Genomic DNA, 17,983 nt, shown 5'->3' on the forward strand with positions numbered 1-17,983 from the left:
GAGCTACCAGCCTGGCTTTACTTTGAAATTCTAGAAATTTTCTATTTTTTTTCTGTACAAATAGAAGTGCTCTCCAATGAACCATATCTGGGTATTTTCAGCTGTGGTCAGCTTCTCTTTAAATCCCACTAGGGTTTGGTGATACAGAGTAAACAAGGCTATAAATCAAACGAAATGCATTTTATACCTCAATGCATTGCAAATTGATCTGGAATAAAACAGGTCAGCTCAAATCACTTTTTAAGTGAAGCTGTTCCCTTCTCATGAAGGGAAAATTCTTTCTCATGAAGGTGAACATGGAAAATCATGCAGTTATATTAGATTCAGGTATGTTTATTTGCAAGTAGACAGAGGCTGGGTAACTTCAGATGAAGTTCTTGATGGAAGGCATGGCTATTTAAAAACATACATCCTTGTGATTGGCATTAACTCTGAAGCATGGTGGGCAACTTTTCAAGAAATAAAAGCTACAAGCAAAATAGCTTTAGTTCCATTCAGCCTGCTGTGGGAAATGGCTAATGGACAAGCACTACTATGACTGGCAAGGCGAGCTGCCAATAAATGATAGGAACGGAGACTCACACCACCACATAACAGCAACACTTCCTAAGCTTATTTCACTAATTGGTCAAAGTAGGACATTATCTGAAATGAAGTGAAAATGAGGGTGGAGAGCACAGGGGAAGGAACTGCTGAAAAGCAACAATCTATGCCTTCTCTACTGGTTAGTAATCTTTGCTTTGTGCAATTATGGTTTACATCTACCCTTTCTTTCCTTATATCATATTCCTTTTACTGGAGGCAACTTTTCCTTCTTTCCAAATGATAAGCAAACACCTCTTTGTGGTAGAATAAATTTCCATCGTTTATTGACACTTTGTCAGTTTCCAAGAGAAAGAAATTAAGTCTAGTGGCCAGATAAGAACACTGCAGTTCTGATACACCAGCCTTCAGAACATCTGTCACTTAGATGTAAAGCCAAGTGAAGGTTCTCCTGTTTGAGGTGGCATACAGCAATCCTCTTGATAGAGAAGGAAGAGGAGTAAGATTAAATCTTGTCTTCAAAAGTAGCCTCAACTGAAAGATTTTTAGCAGTAACACAAAACACACAGTGGACTTTTAGAGACAAGACATTGTGTTGGCTTAAATAAGAAGAGTGAAAAGAAAAAAACAAAACACCACAAATACATGATCTACTCTAGTCCAGATACGAAACATCGCTCTGTGAGCAAAATACATACTTCTGGGGTGATCTGTTATCAACTTCAGCCTTCAGTCGTAAATTCTCCCTCACCAGGCTGCCATTTTCCAATTTCAGTTTTTTATTTGCCTTAAGAAAAAAAAAAGTTGAAATAATTAACACAAAGCAAAATACAAGTGCCTTGTAAAAATTACAACATAAGCCATCTGCAGTTTTTAAAGCAATAACTATCAGAAAACTAAATACTAAAACATGGCCTTTAGAAACTTAAAATCACCACTGGGAATAACACATGAAACTCAGAACACAACTAAGCATTTAAATCCATATTCCCCAAGCACTTTTCAGATCTCCTATCCAGGGAAATAAATAAAAGTTAGATACAGACATACACATTTTCTTTTATATAACAGAAGGCTAAACAAGGTGATATTATACCAAATGCAACTATGTACACACTAATGTTCATCTCTTGAGATATCAGACTTATTCCTTAACTATTTGAAAATACTTTTTCTAGTGATAACTATATGCTTATTTGTTTTCTTTTTTTCAGAAAGCTTTCCTAAGTCTCTGGCTCACAAAAAATGGGGCATTTTTCTAAGAAATTCCATGGATTCTCCCTTGGTTTATTTTACTGAAAAGGTAATAAGCAGAGGGGTTACAGTTACTTAAGTAAGACAATGAGAATATTTGTTTTTAATCACTGATATGCCCAATCCCTCATTATCACCCACTTACCCCTTCCTATTCCCCTCTTCCCCAGGTTGTAATGTTCCTATCCAACAGAATGTCAAGTGAGTATCAGTGTTACTTTGGTTCATCCCTTATCTTGCTGTTTCTGTGATTCCCTTTCCTTGCCACCTATTGCATAATCTTAAATGCAAAACTTTTTTCCTTGAGTATATGTAAAAATACCTAATAACACACTAACGGCTAGAAAATCAGCTCAACATAGTGAGGCATACCTGTAATATGAGCACTTAGGAGGCTGAGAAAAGAGTTTCAATTTTGATGCTAGCCTGAATTATAAAACAAAAATGAAAACAACCAAAACAAATGAAAAATGAAAATTCAATCTCACTCACTTGACAAGGGAAATTCTCCGTGTGTGCGCGCGCGCGCGCGCACGCGTGTGTGTGTGTGTGTGTGTGTGTGTGTGTGTGTGTGTGTGTGTGTGTGTGTGTGTGTGTTATACTAGCCTTGGGGCTTGAACTCGAGACCTGGGCTTTAATTTTTCACTCAAGGCTGGTACTTTATCACTCGAGCCACAGACCCTCTTCAGGCTTTTTACTGGTTAATTGAAGATAAGAATCTTACGGACTTCTCAGTCAAGGCTGGCTTGAATGATGGCTCTCAGATTTGAGCCTCCAGGATTACAAGCAAGACCCACCAGGGTCCAGATAAGAAAAATTCTCTGATTAGATTACAAAGTTAATGAGTCACAAGAATAACTGAAAAAAAGGTTTAAGCTGGGCACCAGGTGGCTCACTCTTGTAATCCTAGCTACTCAGGAGGCTGAGATCTGAGGATCACAATTCAAAGCCAGCCCAGCAGAGAAGTCCCAGGAGACTCCTACCTCCAATAAACCACTCAAAAAACAGAAGTGGTGCTATGGCTCAAATGGTAGAGCACTAGCCTTGAGCACAAAGAGGCTCAAGGATAGCTTCTAGGCCCAGAGCCTACCAAAAAAAAAAAGGGGGGGGAGCCTTAAACCAAGAAATCTTAAAAATGTAATTTTAGAAATGTGAACAATGCTTCTTAACTTCCAGACCTTCTGATTGTATTACTTACCCATCTACATGCAAATACATCATAATGGTCACAAGAGTGACATTCTTTTGTGCATGAAGTCTATCACCCTTAGGCTTAACCACCTCTACGTGGTGGTACACCATCCTTAGGCTTATCCACCTCTCCATGAAGGTATACCAACCAGAACTATGGAGGGTTAATTCTTTAAGTGACTGATAAACATCATTACTGTTCCTCTGAAGACACAAAGAAAGCCATTTACTTCCTCACACTTACAGACAATGAATTAAGCTTTCAAGCATGGTACCATAAAGGGAGGCACTTAGTGAACCATTTTTGATGATGGCAACAAACTTAAATTAGAAACTCATTTGATTTTCAACCCTCTAATCCTGGTACGTACTGCTATCACTATGTTTCAAGGTCTCTCACCAATCCTGTGGCTTTCAATACTTCTCATTATGTGCTGGGTAGTTCTTCAACTATCAGAGGTATTTTCAAGTTCATGAGAGTTAGGTGAGTAAGGGGTACAAAGATGCAGAGTTCTGCCTATTTATTGTACCTAAAACAGTAATAAAGACTTCAGGTATTCTGCAATCGCAACTCTGATTGGGTTAAGGTACCAGCCTCACGATAGTTAAAAACTCACCTTGTCCAGGAAAACATTTTGCTCTCAAGTAGTACTTTATTCTTCCTTTCATGTTCCTGTATTTGATTTATAGTATGCCATTATTTTGCACTCCACATTTGAGATTTTTTTTTCTCTGTGGTCCATATTTTCTTATTCATTTATGCTCTGGTTTATAGTCTATTACCCAATACCATCACTAGGCATTCAAAATGGATTTAATAAATATTACAAATAGTTCTTCAGTATTGAATTTAAAGCTCTGCTTTATGTACTATTCTTTTACATAGATTCCCTATACTACATCTATGAGCCCTGGTTACTTTTCAAATAGAGCCTCTTGCCTAAAACTCCCCCCACCCCCCGCCCCGCAATTGTATTACTATGAAGGAGACTATATAGAACTTACTGATGGCTAAGAGGTATGAAAATTGAAGGAGAAAATACAAGATTGATAAATACTATAAATTCTCAGTTGACCTTCTTATTGTTCTCTTGTCTTCTGACAAACCACATATTAAGGTTTAAGGTTGGCCAGCAATACATTAGAAACTTGTAACAAACAATACAATTGTGTGTGTGGTTCCTTTTTTTTTTTCCCCCCCGAAAGAATTTTCTCCCTCCTCTCATCTTGGTCCTTTATTTAGTGAAGGTCTGAGAGCCAAATACAGAGACTACTAATGATTTAGTAATTAAACACAAAATTAGTCTTTTAAGAGAACGCAGATAGGCTGAATGTGTTGTAATAAGGCTGAGTATTACAAACCATCTCATCCAACACAACTTTACTCCAGGGCAGATAAATCAGAAGTCAAGCTAAAGGTTGGTCTCATCTTTTGAATGAAACAGTCTAAAGAAGGTTCTCAAAAGTCATTTAACTTTTAACTGTGTAGAATCTTAAACATCAGATAATAATAGTGATAGAAAAGGTAGGGTCAAAACCTTTTCTTAATAGGTAAGGAAATGGGTATGTGTTGCTTTATGTACAGAAGGCCATCACTGTATAAGCTTTAAAAGGGCTTAGGGCAAACCACAAAAGGGAAACAGAAACAGGTCCTTTAAATTGATGTTACTCTTCCAGAAGATGCAGTCTCATATAGAAGCACTATACAGTCTCCAATTATAGTCACAAAATGGAACTACCTGATAGTTCCTGGCAGCTAGTGATATTTGATGAGAAAGTTTTCCTATTGCATACAAATGATCATCCAGGGATTTCTGCTGTTCTCACACACATATTTTAAGGATGAGTCAAGATAATGGGGCTATTCATACTTTCGAAGGTGCTTAAAATATTATGGAATTAAAAAAAACAACAGATTTAAAAAAAATTCACAACTAACCCAATGACCGACAAAAATAACAACAACAAAAATCATCACAGCTTACCTCTTTTAATTTATCCACATCATCTTTTACTTTTTCATAGATTTCTTTAGCTGTTCTGAGTTTCTTCTTCCATTCTTCTGTAGTATCTTGGCCAGTTTTATGTGGAGTATCTGCAACTGGCTGTTTATCTTCATTTTGATTGCCTTGCATCAAGGTCAAAGGATCCAGAATAGACTTGATCTGTGACTCCAAGCTGAGATTTTTACTTTTAAGTTCTTCTACCTCTTTCTGCAAACAATCTATTTCATACTGGAAAAATTATCACAGTCACTAGAGAGACATGGACATTAAACACATTAACACACTAAACCAAAGCTAGAATGCTTTTGAATTTTATATTCAATTTTCTGTATATATATATATACATATATATATATGTATATATATATTCTTTACATTTCATAACAGTTTTATAAGGACAAAGGGAATACTGTTCAAAATTTCAAAATATATCCCAACTCTAATAATAACCAACATTTATGGTGCTGGTAAATGAATTCAATTATAATTGTGGTTTTAAAAATAAAAATGTGCCAGGCACTGGTAGCTCATACCTGTAATCCTTGCTACTTAGGAGGCTGAGATCTGAGGATGGAGGCTCAAAGCCAGTCAGGACAGGAAAGTCTATGAGACTCATCTCCAATTAACCACCAGAAAACTAGAAGTGGAGCTATGGCTCCAAGTGGTAGAGCACAAGCTTTGAGCAAAAGAGCTCAGGGGCAATTCGTAGGCCCTGAGTGCAATAGCTGAACATGGGAGTTAAAACCCTTCTATGTTCATTTATTTATAAAAGATATGTTACCTTAAACTGAGGTTGCTCAAAAATAACCTCAAAAAAGTTTAGAAAATAAGCTTGAAGCTGGGTGCCAGTGGCTCACACCTGTAATCCTAGCTACTCAGGAGGCTGAGATCTGAGGATCGTGGCTCAAAACTAGCCTGGGCAGGAAAGTCTATTGTTGAGACTCATCTCCAATTAACTGTCAAAAAGCCAGAAGTGGAGCTGTGGTTTAAGTGGTAGAGTGCTAGCTTTGAGCAAAGAAGCTCAAAGGACAGTGCTCAGACCCCGAGTTCATGCCCTAGAACTTGCAGAAAAACAAACAAAAAACAAACCAATGCCAAAAGGGTTAGAGGAGTGACTCCAGTGGCAGAACACCTGCCTACTGATTTAAGCCCCAATACTACTGGACAGCAAGAAAAAATAAACTCCAAATGCTAGTGCTACAGTCTAAATGTCCCTCCTAAATTCAAGTTGGAATTTAATTGTCATTCTGACATTAAAAAATGAGACCATTAAGAGATGTTTAGGCTATAAGCCGCTGCCTTCAAGATTTAAGTTAATGATGTTATCTTAGAAATGAGCTAGTTATCAGAGAGATCTCCTGATGGGGTTAATTCTTCCCTTGTGGGCTCAGTTGCTCTAGCTCTTTCTTGCCCAGTTGTTTTCCACCATAGGATGATGCAGCACAAAACTCTCACCAGATGCTGGCACAATGTTCCTGGATTTTCCTGTCTCCAGAACCATGAGCCAAATCAGTTTCTGTTCACTATAAATTGCCCAATCTAGAGTGTTCTGTTACAGCAACAGAAAGCAGATGGCGATAATTAGTGATTTCTTAAAGGGTTAATCTGACTAGTATATACGTCAAGTATTATATAAGTCGTAGAGTTACTGTCATAGTATATACTACTTTAAATAATTCACAGCATTAAATAGCAGTATAAAATTGTTTTTAGTTATACAATACAAAGCACATGCAGTTACGTATTCATATATATGAAGAACACATAGATAAACAAACATTTATTCAATCAAATATTTATGCTTCAATGCCTTTCGAAAAAATTCTGAGGTAGCTCACAAGTACATAGTTTTAACATAAAGATATTCTGTATCAAAACAGGAGATCGATAATATCCTTCCTTTAGTCTCAGAATAACAGCTGGGCTTAATGTTTAATATATATAATATATGTATTTATATTTATATATATTCCATTAGCATGAATTTATTTGGGAAAATTCCACCCTCATGTCAAATCGGCATGCTCATTTACCTTTAGATAACTTGGAAACAGCATTTTTCACAGTGAAATCTGTGCGGATAGCTGACATAAGCAATGTTTACTGTAACAGAATCAGTGAGGCTTGTAATCATCAGTGAAATTATAGACAGGAACAAATGGTAACTACGGATTCAGATGGACTTGCACAAGAGGGAGTAAATACAAATCATCACCTCTGTAGCAGAGGGAGATATTTTAAATTACTGAAAAAGAAAAGAAACAAAAGAAATGCTTCTACTTTTCCCTTTTCTCTGGGAGTTTTATTCTCCATGTATTTGCTATTAAAAGTAAAGAAAGAGGAAAAAAACAAGAACTTGCATTTATAAGGTATTTTTTAAACTGGCATTTAAAACAAGGTTTCACTGGATGTCTAGGGACTGAGCTAATTCAGTTTTACCTGAAATTCATTGCTGACATCATTTTAAACTTTAATTCTTGTTTACCTCATATTCTTTATGGAGTAACTCGAGCCTAGTTTTCCGAAGATGCTTCCTGACTGTATGGCTTAGCATAGGTTCACTTTCACTTGTTCCTCCTATAGGGGGGAAAATTCCTAATTTTTATTCTGATTTTTGCAGGAGAATAAATATGAACTTTCTTTATTGCCTTATGTAGACATGAGAAATACATAAGAAATAGTTTCAGTAAAATATACTGTGTTTACTTCTCTATACATTTTGTTAAGACTCTATACATTTTGTTAGAATGAATTCAATGTAGAAAAAGGCTATATATAATTATTCCATTTGGACTGGCAAATCTGAAAACTAAATGATGTCCAATAATAAAACCAATAACTATATTGTATTTAGCTAACAGACTATACAAAAACTATATGTATCTCATACATACATGAATATGTATTATATTCAAACATGATTTGCTTCTGGTAATACACCTTAAAAACAATGTGCATTTCACATTGTTTTCACATTCCAAATTACCTAAATATGGCTTCAATTTTATATTCATTCAATCTAAAGTTTTTCTGAGAACTGATCACTTATGCTGTGGTTACCTTCTTTGGATTTCTTACTGCCACGATAGTAAAAGCATTTTATAGATCTTTTTCAGTATATTTTACCCAAATGCAAGGATGGATGAAACTAGTTTAACTGACAAGAGTTTATGAAATATCACTTAGATATGAGCAAATGAAAGCATGTAATAAAAAGCTTAAGGGGAAAAAACATTCCAATCATTTTAATTATCAAAGCTCTTATTCTATATAGACCTCACGCTTTGGTGAAGGTCAGATGGTAAAAGTGTAGAGACAGAGAGGTTTCTCTGTAATGATCCCAGCAGAATGTTAGTCCTCTACTAGACTTTTCCCTGAACCCCAGAGAGAAATCTTGGAGCCAACTTTGACAACTTTGGATCTTTTATTTTCAAAGCCTCACTACTTCTTTTGCTCCCTAGTTTGTATTTTCCTTTCCATTTCCGTTACAAAAATCTCATTTAAGTCAATTTTTCCTAATTTTAGGCTATTACAATGTCTTGTTAAGTTTTCTAGGAGGTGTTTTCTATGCATGGCTTATCCCACATTCAATGTTTATTGAATTAATGGCTTGTTAACATTTGAATGTGTCCTAAAGCAAAAACAAACATTGCTTTAATTTCTGTAATCTAAAAGAAATAATGTACATGAGTAGAATAAAACACTAAAAAGTATCTTTAAATGTTTTCTTTTTCCAAGACCTTCTAGTTCAAATTTTAACTCTTTCTTATCTGCATTAGTTTGGCATTAGTTTTGTGCGTGTATGTGTGAATACTGGAGCTTGAACTCAGGGCCTGAGTGCTGTTGGCTTTTTCCCTCAAGGTTAGCACTCTACCACTTGAGCCACAGATCTATTTCTGATTTTTTACTGGTTAACTGGAGATAAGAGTCTCACAGACTTTCCCTCAATGCTCAAATCTCAGCTTCCTTAGTAGCTGGTATGAGCCACCAGCACCTGGATAAATTTTTTTTTTTAATCCTTAATCCAGTTCTACATTCTCTTACCTACGTATATTCATTCTATCTCTCTCCCAGCCCAATCTATGTATCCCTCCCTGAGCAACAGTTCTAAAGCATACCTCAGATACCACTCCCTTGCTCACAACCATCATGCCCTCCTCATCCTTCTTTCTATCCGTACAGCAAATCCTTGATTTAGCTGTCATTCAAGGTTCTCTAAAATTTCAATTTACCTTTTCAGCCTTTATTTTAGTAATCAGATCCAAATTATAGTGCCGGTAATGTCCAAAACCATGCTGTTTTCTAATATCCTAACTCTTATTCATGATTCATTTCACTGCATAAATTGCCCTCTTTAATTTTAGGAGTTGAATGGCCAGTGGAAAGGCCATCTATTTCATGAAGCCTTTTGCAATGCTCTTTTCCTTCCTAGCATGTGTTTGCTTTCCCATTTCCATTACAAAAATCTCATCTACAGACGTGCACTCGCCTGTAGTTCTAGCTACTCAGGAGGCTTAGTTCTGAGGATCCTCGTTCACAGTAAGCCCAGGTAAAAAAGTGCATGAGACTCATATCACCAACTAACCAACAAAAAGCCCAAAGTAGAGGTATGGCTCAGGTTGTAGAGCTCCTACTTTGACAGAAAAAGCTACTGTGCCAGGCCAACCCCTAGTACTAGCACAACAAAAACAAACAAATATTTTTTGCCTAAACTCCTGAGCCTTCTCAGCCCTTCTTTTCACTGTAGCAACTGATACTTTACTTCTGCTCACATGCAGTTTCTACTGGAATGTCAGTTCCACAGCCTTTAAGGATTATTTCTCTTGTGATTTCTTAGATTACTTTTGCCCTTCAGTTGCCCCATATATACATCACACAAATTACCAATTCATTCAATATTATGTTGATCAAATAACATCACTGCAAACTATCTACACTGGTCTTCCCCCATACAATCACTACTTGTAGATGGCATCAAATCTATTGTGCTTATATAAAATAGACTCTTACCAATGATCTCTTTGCAAGGATTTTCAGGAGTGATGGGGACTCTGCAAGCTGGACACTGGCCATTATTCTTCAACCACAAATCGATACAAATAGAACAAAACACATGGTGGTTGATGCATATGACAGGCTGGCGTACCTTTGAAAACAGAAACTTACTCTTAGTACAGGACAATAGTCATAGATTCCCAAAAGGGTTTAGTTTAGAGTGACTTGCTCCTCTGAAGTACAGCAGAGTAGATGCTTAAGAGGGAACACACAGGATGTAAAAATGTTACTTTTGTTGACCACATTGTCACTTATATATACTTAACAGAGATGAGAACTAATATAGCTTGTCTTGAAGACTAAAACTCTGAAATTTTATGAAATACTTTATTCTGTAAACATTCATGATCAGGTAAAAATCTGCTGTATGTTTCCATGAAAGCTGAGGCATTATCCTGCTTTATATGAGAATTATAGAATGGCAGAAAACTGGGAAAATTTTTAAACAACATTTTCTCAGTCATCCATCTGGACACTTAAATCTTTCCTCAATTTATTCCACTGTATCACAAAATAAGAGCAAGCAGCTAATAAGTGCTGACATCTGCCAGGCGTTCAGTGTCATATGTCCTGGCCAAAAAAATCAAGAGTGAGTCAAGTCTTGAAGGAATGATTAGTTCCCACGAGAGTTGGTTGTTATAAAAGAGTGAGCTGGTGCAGGGTGCAGGTGGCTCACGCCTGTAATCCTAGTTACTATGGAGGCTGAGATCTGAGGATTGTGGTTCAAACCCAGCCCCGGCAGGAAAGTCTGTGAGACTCTTATCTTTAATAAGCCACCAGAAAACCGGAAGTGGTGCTGTGGTCAAGTGGTAAAGCTCTAACCTTGAGCTGAAGAGTTGAGGGACAGAGCTCAGAACCAGGGTACAAGCCCCATGACTGACAAAAAAAAAAAAAGTCAGCCTGGCCTCTGGCCTCTTGATGCTTTTTTTTTTTTGACAGTCATGGGGCCTGAACTCTGGGCCTGGGTGCTGTCCCTCAACTCTTCAGCTCAAGGCAAGTGCTCTACCACTTGAGCCACAGTGCCACTTCTGGCTGTTTCTGCTTATGTGGTACTGAGAAATTGAACCCAGGGCCTCATGCATGCAAGGCAAGCACTCTACCACTGAGCCACCTTCCCAGTCCTCTTGATGCTCTCTTGCTTCCGGTCTCACCAAACCCCCAACCACACTCTTGTACACACCCCAGCATATGATGCTATACTGTGACACAGGCCATGATGGGACCTTGTGACACCATGCTGCTTGGACTTTTCAGTCACCAGAATTATCTAGGGTCAAGTATTTTGTTAGAGCAACACAAAATGGACTAACAACCTCTTAATACAAATTCCTCAAAGCCATACAAATTAAAACAGTCCAAAAGGCATGAATTCAAATCTCAAATGTTTTAAAACGTAAATATTAACGGTGAAAGATATAGACATAAATCAGATACAACAATCCTAGACTCCATTTGTTAATTGTTATTTATATATGTTTATATTAGCTATAAAAGGGGGATTATCACTGTTACATTCCTACATTTACAGTATATTCCTGGATCCCATTTTACACAAGAACAAATAACAATACCTTACATTTACATCCTATTTTACAAACTGCTTTCAGATACACATATTCTCTCTTTCATTCTCTCTCTTTCTCATATACAATACAACTACTCTGTGAAGTAATCACAGTAAAAAACACTTTATTGTGCTGGGTTGAATGTTTTGGTTGTAGTGTTTCAATAGGAAGAAAACAGAACAGAGGATATTCTTGTAACATACAGAGTTTTAGCCAAATGCGGAAGTCAAACTTGAGCCAATCATATTCCCTCAAATGAGCACATCATAATACATATAAGGCAAATGCATAGAGTAAATGCTAACTGCCACCAATTATAGTACTTAATTTTCTCTTGACACCGAAGTAGCCTGGATATGTGGTGGGTGTGGAGCATTCTTAACCACCAATGAGTTCAGAATGCAACCTGGGGAACTCAGGTGTGGCCAAATGGAGCACTGGCCTTGACTTAAGTGAGCCGTGCTAAGGTCAAGCCCCAGATTCAGACTTTTAAAGACTTACTCATTCCTAAGACTCTAGTACCTACAAATTAACTTAGTAATATTTAGTAGATTCTCAATAGAAGTTTGTAGAATGTGTTAACTATTAAGATACTATGATACATTCTGTTATGGCTCTCTCCACAAGGGAAGTATTTATTGCTAAATTTATATTATTTGAAAAATATTAAGGCATTATTCTAATCTTAATATTTTTCAAGTGGCATAAATTAAGCAATAAAACAAACCAATACAGGAATACTGAGATTTTCACTGGACAACATCAATACGTTTTAATGACAATACTAAATAGGGCCCTTCTGTGCTAAGGACCACCTTGGAAGACAAATGGAAAGCATAGTAAATACAGGGGGAATGAAGTAGCAGACAGTCCCACCAAAAACCACTTTCCTGAGAGAAAAATATGTGCACTGTTCTATACCTGGCTTAGAAAAGGACAATGAATATTCATTAATTTCAAAGTCCTACCCTCCATAAGTCACGGGTGCATGGCTGCTCGTGACAGGTAGGTAACCACTGAAGTCTCACTGTAAGGAGCCCTCAAGTCTCAGATTGGCTTTCTAAACATTCTGGTGCTCCCTTGATTATGAACATTGATCTAAGAAAACTAAACAGAGAAGGTAATTAGAGAGGAATTTAAATTTTCTCTTGAGAAAACCTAGCTCCAATTTATTCTGGTAAAAGAGTTTGACAAGCTGGGTGCTAGCTCTGAGTTTTGTAATCCTAGCTATTTGGGAGGCTGAGGTCTGAGGATTGTGATTTGAAGCCAGTCTTGGCAGTAAAGCCCATGATTTTGGGGATATATATGTATTTTATTATTATTATTTTTAAGTAGTTGTAAAAGGAGTTGCCACTTAACAAAGCGGATCTTGATCAATGTCACCCTATTCAACAACACCCATCCCTCCCCTAGCCCCCCTTCCTTCAGCCTTCTGAATTTTGTAGGATGATTGTCTGCATTTTCCCCCTTCTTCATCTGTCTACCCCCTCCCTCTTTTTTCTTTTGGCTTGGTTGTGGGGCTTGAACTCTGGGCCCAGGCACCGTCCCTCAGCTCTTCAGCTCAAGGCTAGCATTTTACCACTTAAGCCACAGCACCACTTCCAGTTTTCTGGTGGTTAATTGGAGATAGGAGAATCACGGACTTTCCTGCCCTGGCTGGCTCTGAACCATGATCTTCACGTCTCAGCCTCCTGAGTAGCTACTGGCACTACTAGGCCTACTCCTTCCGTCTTAACCCCATCCCATCCCTTCCCAGTAATTTCGAGTGTTTTATTTTGCCAAACTTTTTATTTTGCTTTCTAAGGAATTACACTATTTGAAGTCTCCCTCAAATCTACCCTATTTCCATTTATCCCTTTGTATACACTTGCATATCACCCAACATATTTACTTATGAGTTTGTATTTTTATCTCCAACTAATTACCAAAAAAAGCTGGAAGTGGAGCTTTGGCTCAAGTGATACAGCACTAGCCTCAAACAAAGAATCTCAGGGACAGCATTCAGACACTGAGTTCAAGCCCTAAGACTAGCCTGTGCATATGCACGCGCACACATATACACACAGTTTGACAAAATTAATTTTAAAACAAAATTAATTTTAAAACAACAAAAAACCTCAAAGGCAATGAACTACAATGTCTTAAACTAATTTTCCAAAGTGCTTCTACCAGGAATGAATTCTCATCAGTGTTCAGTGGCAGGTGAGTATGAATTTTCATTGCGTGTTGTTACAAAACACAGCCACATGTATTCTGCAGCCTCTCCAAACAGATTTACTTTACACTCCCAAATTTAAAAAGCTAGGCTAGAGAAGGAAAAGTTATCACCTTTGATTAGTATCTACTGTCGTAACAATGATTTAATTTACTACGGAGATGGAAACCCAACAGGACATTAAGACAATGAAAGACGAAGTAAAGACAGAATACTGAAAACTCCTTCTATTTTTGAAGGAAGGCAATGAAAAAAACTCAGAAAGAATATCAGTGATGGAAGTAGAGACATTATGGCCAGAGGTAGCAAAATTCTTAAAACGTTAGAGAAAGGGATCCAGAGTGTAAAATTTGGCTTATATAAGGGTAAAGATCTGTGCTCTTTTGAAATAGGTGTGTGTATATGTGTGTGCATGCGTGTGTAAACAAATACAAAGGAGTTAGAAGAACTACTGGAGAAAAAGATGAGAAAATTTGTCTTCCAATGATCCCAGTTGCTTATTTGTGTCATCAAACATGAAGTGAGAGAATCAGCTAAAAGTGCAAAGTCAAAGTGGAACACAGATTTGAGAAAATGAGAAGAAAGCAGGTATTTTTTTTGGGGGGGGGAAGGGGCGGTCCAGTCGTGGGGCCTGAACTCTGGGCCTGAGCACTGTCCCTCAGCTCTTTAGCTCAAGGCTAGCGCTCTACCACTTGAGCTACAGCGCCACTTACGGCTTTTTTTTGCTTATGTGGTGCTGAGGAATCGAACCCAGGGCCTCATGCATGCAAGGGAAGGCAAGGGTTCTACCACTGAGCCACCTTCCCAGCCCGAAAGCAGGTATTTTGAATAGTGACAAAGTTGAGTTTATTGGGGCTGTACAGCAAGACTGCTCACATTGTTGAGTTCCTATTTGAGGTCTGTGGTTTTGAATGCAAAGAAAAACCAATTAACATAGGTGTGTATTTTTCTTACCAATACTTAGCTGCTCAAGTTCAGGAAGGAAACAGATAAGTAGTTTGGTTTACCCAGAGTTGGGGTTTCGCCAAGGAGGAAGGGAGAGGGAAGGAACTGATGATAACACATGACCATGAATAGTTCGGAAATGAGTACTTTTAAGTGGTCATGATGGCAGTGAGTCAATGAGAGTCAATGGACTGGTCTCAGTAAGGCTGAAGGGATGCTGCGGAGGGAGTATGAGGAGAACAAGATCCTGATCCCATCATGAGTTGCATAGTCAATACATTGACTCTTCACAGGCACAAAGGTGTAAAGGTAAAAATTTATTTCCAAGACCTCCTTTTGATTAGCAGCTCCTTGGTCTAACAAAGTATACGCAGGGAATTACTTCACAGGATGAATTTCCCTGTGTTCTACTGTCAAGGCACTATAGCAGTAGTTGACAGAGGCCCCAGTACAACGTGTACTTGGTACCATGTGACCCAGTACAACTTGCCCTGAGACTATCCACATGATGCTGATTTGGCAAGCACACAGTCATGAAGGCTTCCAGAGATTTCACAGGCAATCCTGGGAGGCCAGGCAGTGTACAGTAGCCAAGCTAGGTTTTCTGTATGCAGGTCCTAATGTGAGAGATTGTGTGAAGCTTTAAGACTGAAACCAAAGCTATAATTAGGGACCACAAGATAGAAATGCCAGTAATATGGAATGTCTGTTTACCATTGTATCTTAGAAGTATGTAACTTAAAAAAAATGTTGTTGTTGTTGTTTTTTAAATTTACAGGGAGACTAGTTGGTTTTGTTGGCTAAGGCCCATTAACAATGTCATCCACTGGCGAATCACTTGCACTAAGATGCCTGTTGTTATTACTATCCTTGTGTTCAAGTTTTGAAACAGCTGGTTAAGGTGATTTGTAGATGGTGATATAAATTTAGCTTAGATTAGAAATTTATAAAGGAGAAAGAACTACTAAAATAACTCACTTGTCATTTATCTGACTGTAACCTGCAGCAGTAAATATAAAGAACCTGCAATGTAAAAAACAAAAACAAATCAAGTAGATTTTAATAAATCCCAAGACACAGAAACGACAATTTATCCATATTATTGCTTCTATTCAATCTACTCTCAAATGAGATCTGCAGCAATGAAACAGTACCCTTAAGAAATTAAAACAACAACATAGAAACACCAAAACAGCAAACAACATGTGCGATTCCAAAGTTATCAGGACAGAACATGTTGAAGTGATATCCTAAGTTAAAATTATTCCCTAAGACTGGCAAGAAAAAGGATGAGGAGGAAGAGGAAGCATGAGTAAGGTGTAAAAAGCAGGCTCTTCTCACTGAACAGAAGAGTACAGTCTTTGGTGCACTTTTGTATTATTCTGTACTAAACTTTTGTATTATTTCATTTTATTTCTTCTATCTGAAGACAGTTCAATTTATTTTATTTTATTTGCTAGTCCTGCAGCTTAAACTCAGGGCCTAGGTGATATTCCTGAGCATTTTTGTTCAAGTGGAACCACAGTTCCACTTCTGGCTTTGTGGTGGTTAGCTGAATGTAAGAGTCTCATGAACTTTCTTGCCTGAGCTGGCTTCCAACTGTGATCCTCAGATCTCAGCCTCTTGAATAAATAGTATTATAACCATGAGCCACTAGAACCCAGCCAAAAGTTTAGTCTTAAGAGAAACTGACCGGCTGGGCACCGGTGGCTCACACCTGTAATCCTAGCTACTCAGAGGAGGCTGAGATCTGAGGTTCAAAGCCAGCCTGGGCAGGAAAGACCGTGAGACTCCTATCTCCAATAAAGCACCAGAAAACTGGAAGTGGCGCTGTAGGTCAAGTGGTAGAGTGCTCACCTTGAGCTGAAGAGCTGAGAGACAGCACCCAGGCCCAGAGTTCAAGACCCAGGACCGACCAAAAAAAAAAAAAAAAAAAAGACAAACTACATTTTTTTTCTTTTTGTTCCACGTAGAGGGGTGATCTGTATACTAGAGAATATTGAGCAATCAGTATCCCTGGGATCCGTCTACTAGACCCCAGTAGCACATCCCTGAGGACAATCAGAAATGTATTTATATATTGCCTGATGCCCTTGAGGGTCAAAAATCTACCTTCATCCCACCTAGAATTAACAGCCAAAGGTATTTCCAAGAAACTTCCCAAGTTAATGGTGTTGGTTGTATTAAATACATTTTCGGCTGTAGAAAATAATGATACAGGACAAGAAAATAATGATATGTTATAAATGACAGAGCCTAAATTTGTATTCAGTGTTATTCAAGGATAAAATCACCAGTTCTTTCTTCCTTGGAGCTGGTCTCATAAACAATAATTTGAGAATAAGAATATAGAGAATATATACATAGAGAGAAAGAAGCAAGAGGCTGGGCACTGATGGAGAAAATGGAGGTAACAAAGCTACAACTCAGCTTTGCCAACTGGTCTGGCAATTATTCTCAAAACAATTCCTCTGCCCTTTGGGCATCTTTGCTAAAGACAATAGCCAATTTTGCCTTGTGGAGGAATATTATTTTTGAAAGAATATTCTTTTTTGTACCATGCTAAAACTTGATGGGTGTCCCTAGTAAGATTCAAAAGAACTGTTGTAGAGGAACGACTGTATAAAGACCTCACTAACTCAACTTTGGGCATTTGGAATTTTTTTCTTTTCTTTTCTTGCAGTATTAAGAATTTGAACTCAGAAACCTTGTTCTTGCTAGGCAGGCACTCTACTACAGGAACTACACAACCAAGAACTTGCTATTTTTGTTATTTTTCAGGTAGAGCCTCTAGTTTCTGCCTCTTGTTTTTGGAATGCATTTAACTTGTTATCTCATAGTGAATTTATCTTGGAATGATAAGATAAGGTGTTGGACTTAAGCTTCTTGGCTGTACTTGGGATAACACTAGTAACTTCTGAACATTTTACTGCTTTAATCCTATAGTAAGAGAGATAAACTTTTCTCCACGTTGTAGATAAGAACTCAGAGTACCAGAAAGATTAGGTGATGTGCTCAAAGCTAGATTTTAAGGAGATGAGTCTGACTCCCAAACGAATAAAGCTCCAACTCCTATTCTGACCTACAGGTGTTTCTCTAACTGAACTGTACCTGTGCCTACTTAAGGATCTTATTAAATTGAAAGAGCAGTCTAACACATATAGAATATGGCCTGAAATCTGGCACTCACATAATTCCAAGAGCAGCCA

The 17,983-nt window shown here is 37.7% G+C and overlaps 1 protein-coding gene across 1 annotated transcript in view; it reads right to left on the reverse strand.

Moving 5' to 3' along the window:
- Obi1 (ORC ubiquitin ligase 1) overlaps positions 1-17,983 on the reverse strand; it is a 33,553-nt gene that overhangs the window by 12,033 nt on the left and 3,537 nt on the right. The window contains exons 2-5 of the mRNA XM_042682665.1: positions 10,005-10,140; positions 7,480-7,571; positions 4,974-5,222; positions 1,242-1,330 (exon numbers count right to left, since the gene is read on the reverse strand). Of these exons, the coding sequence (XP_042538599.1) occupies positions 1,242-1,330; positions 4,974-5,222; positions 7,480-7,571; positions 10,005-10,140 (566 nt within the window). The remainder of the gene's footprint in view (positions 1-1,241; positions 1,331-4,973; positions 5,223-7,479; positions 7,572-10,004; positions 10,141-17,983) is intronic.

The sequence above is a fragment of the Dipodomys spectabilis genome, unplaced genomic scaffold, assembly GCF_019054845.1.
Source record: "Dipodomys spectabilis isolate Male_0828 unplaced genomic scaffold, ASM1905484v1 ptg000075l, whole genome shotgun sequence".
In the NCBI taxonomy this organism is placed as follows: Eukaryota; Metazoa; Chordata; class Mammalia; order Rodentia; family Heteromyidae; genus Dipodomys; species Dipodomys spectabilis.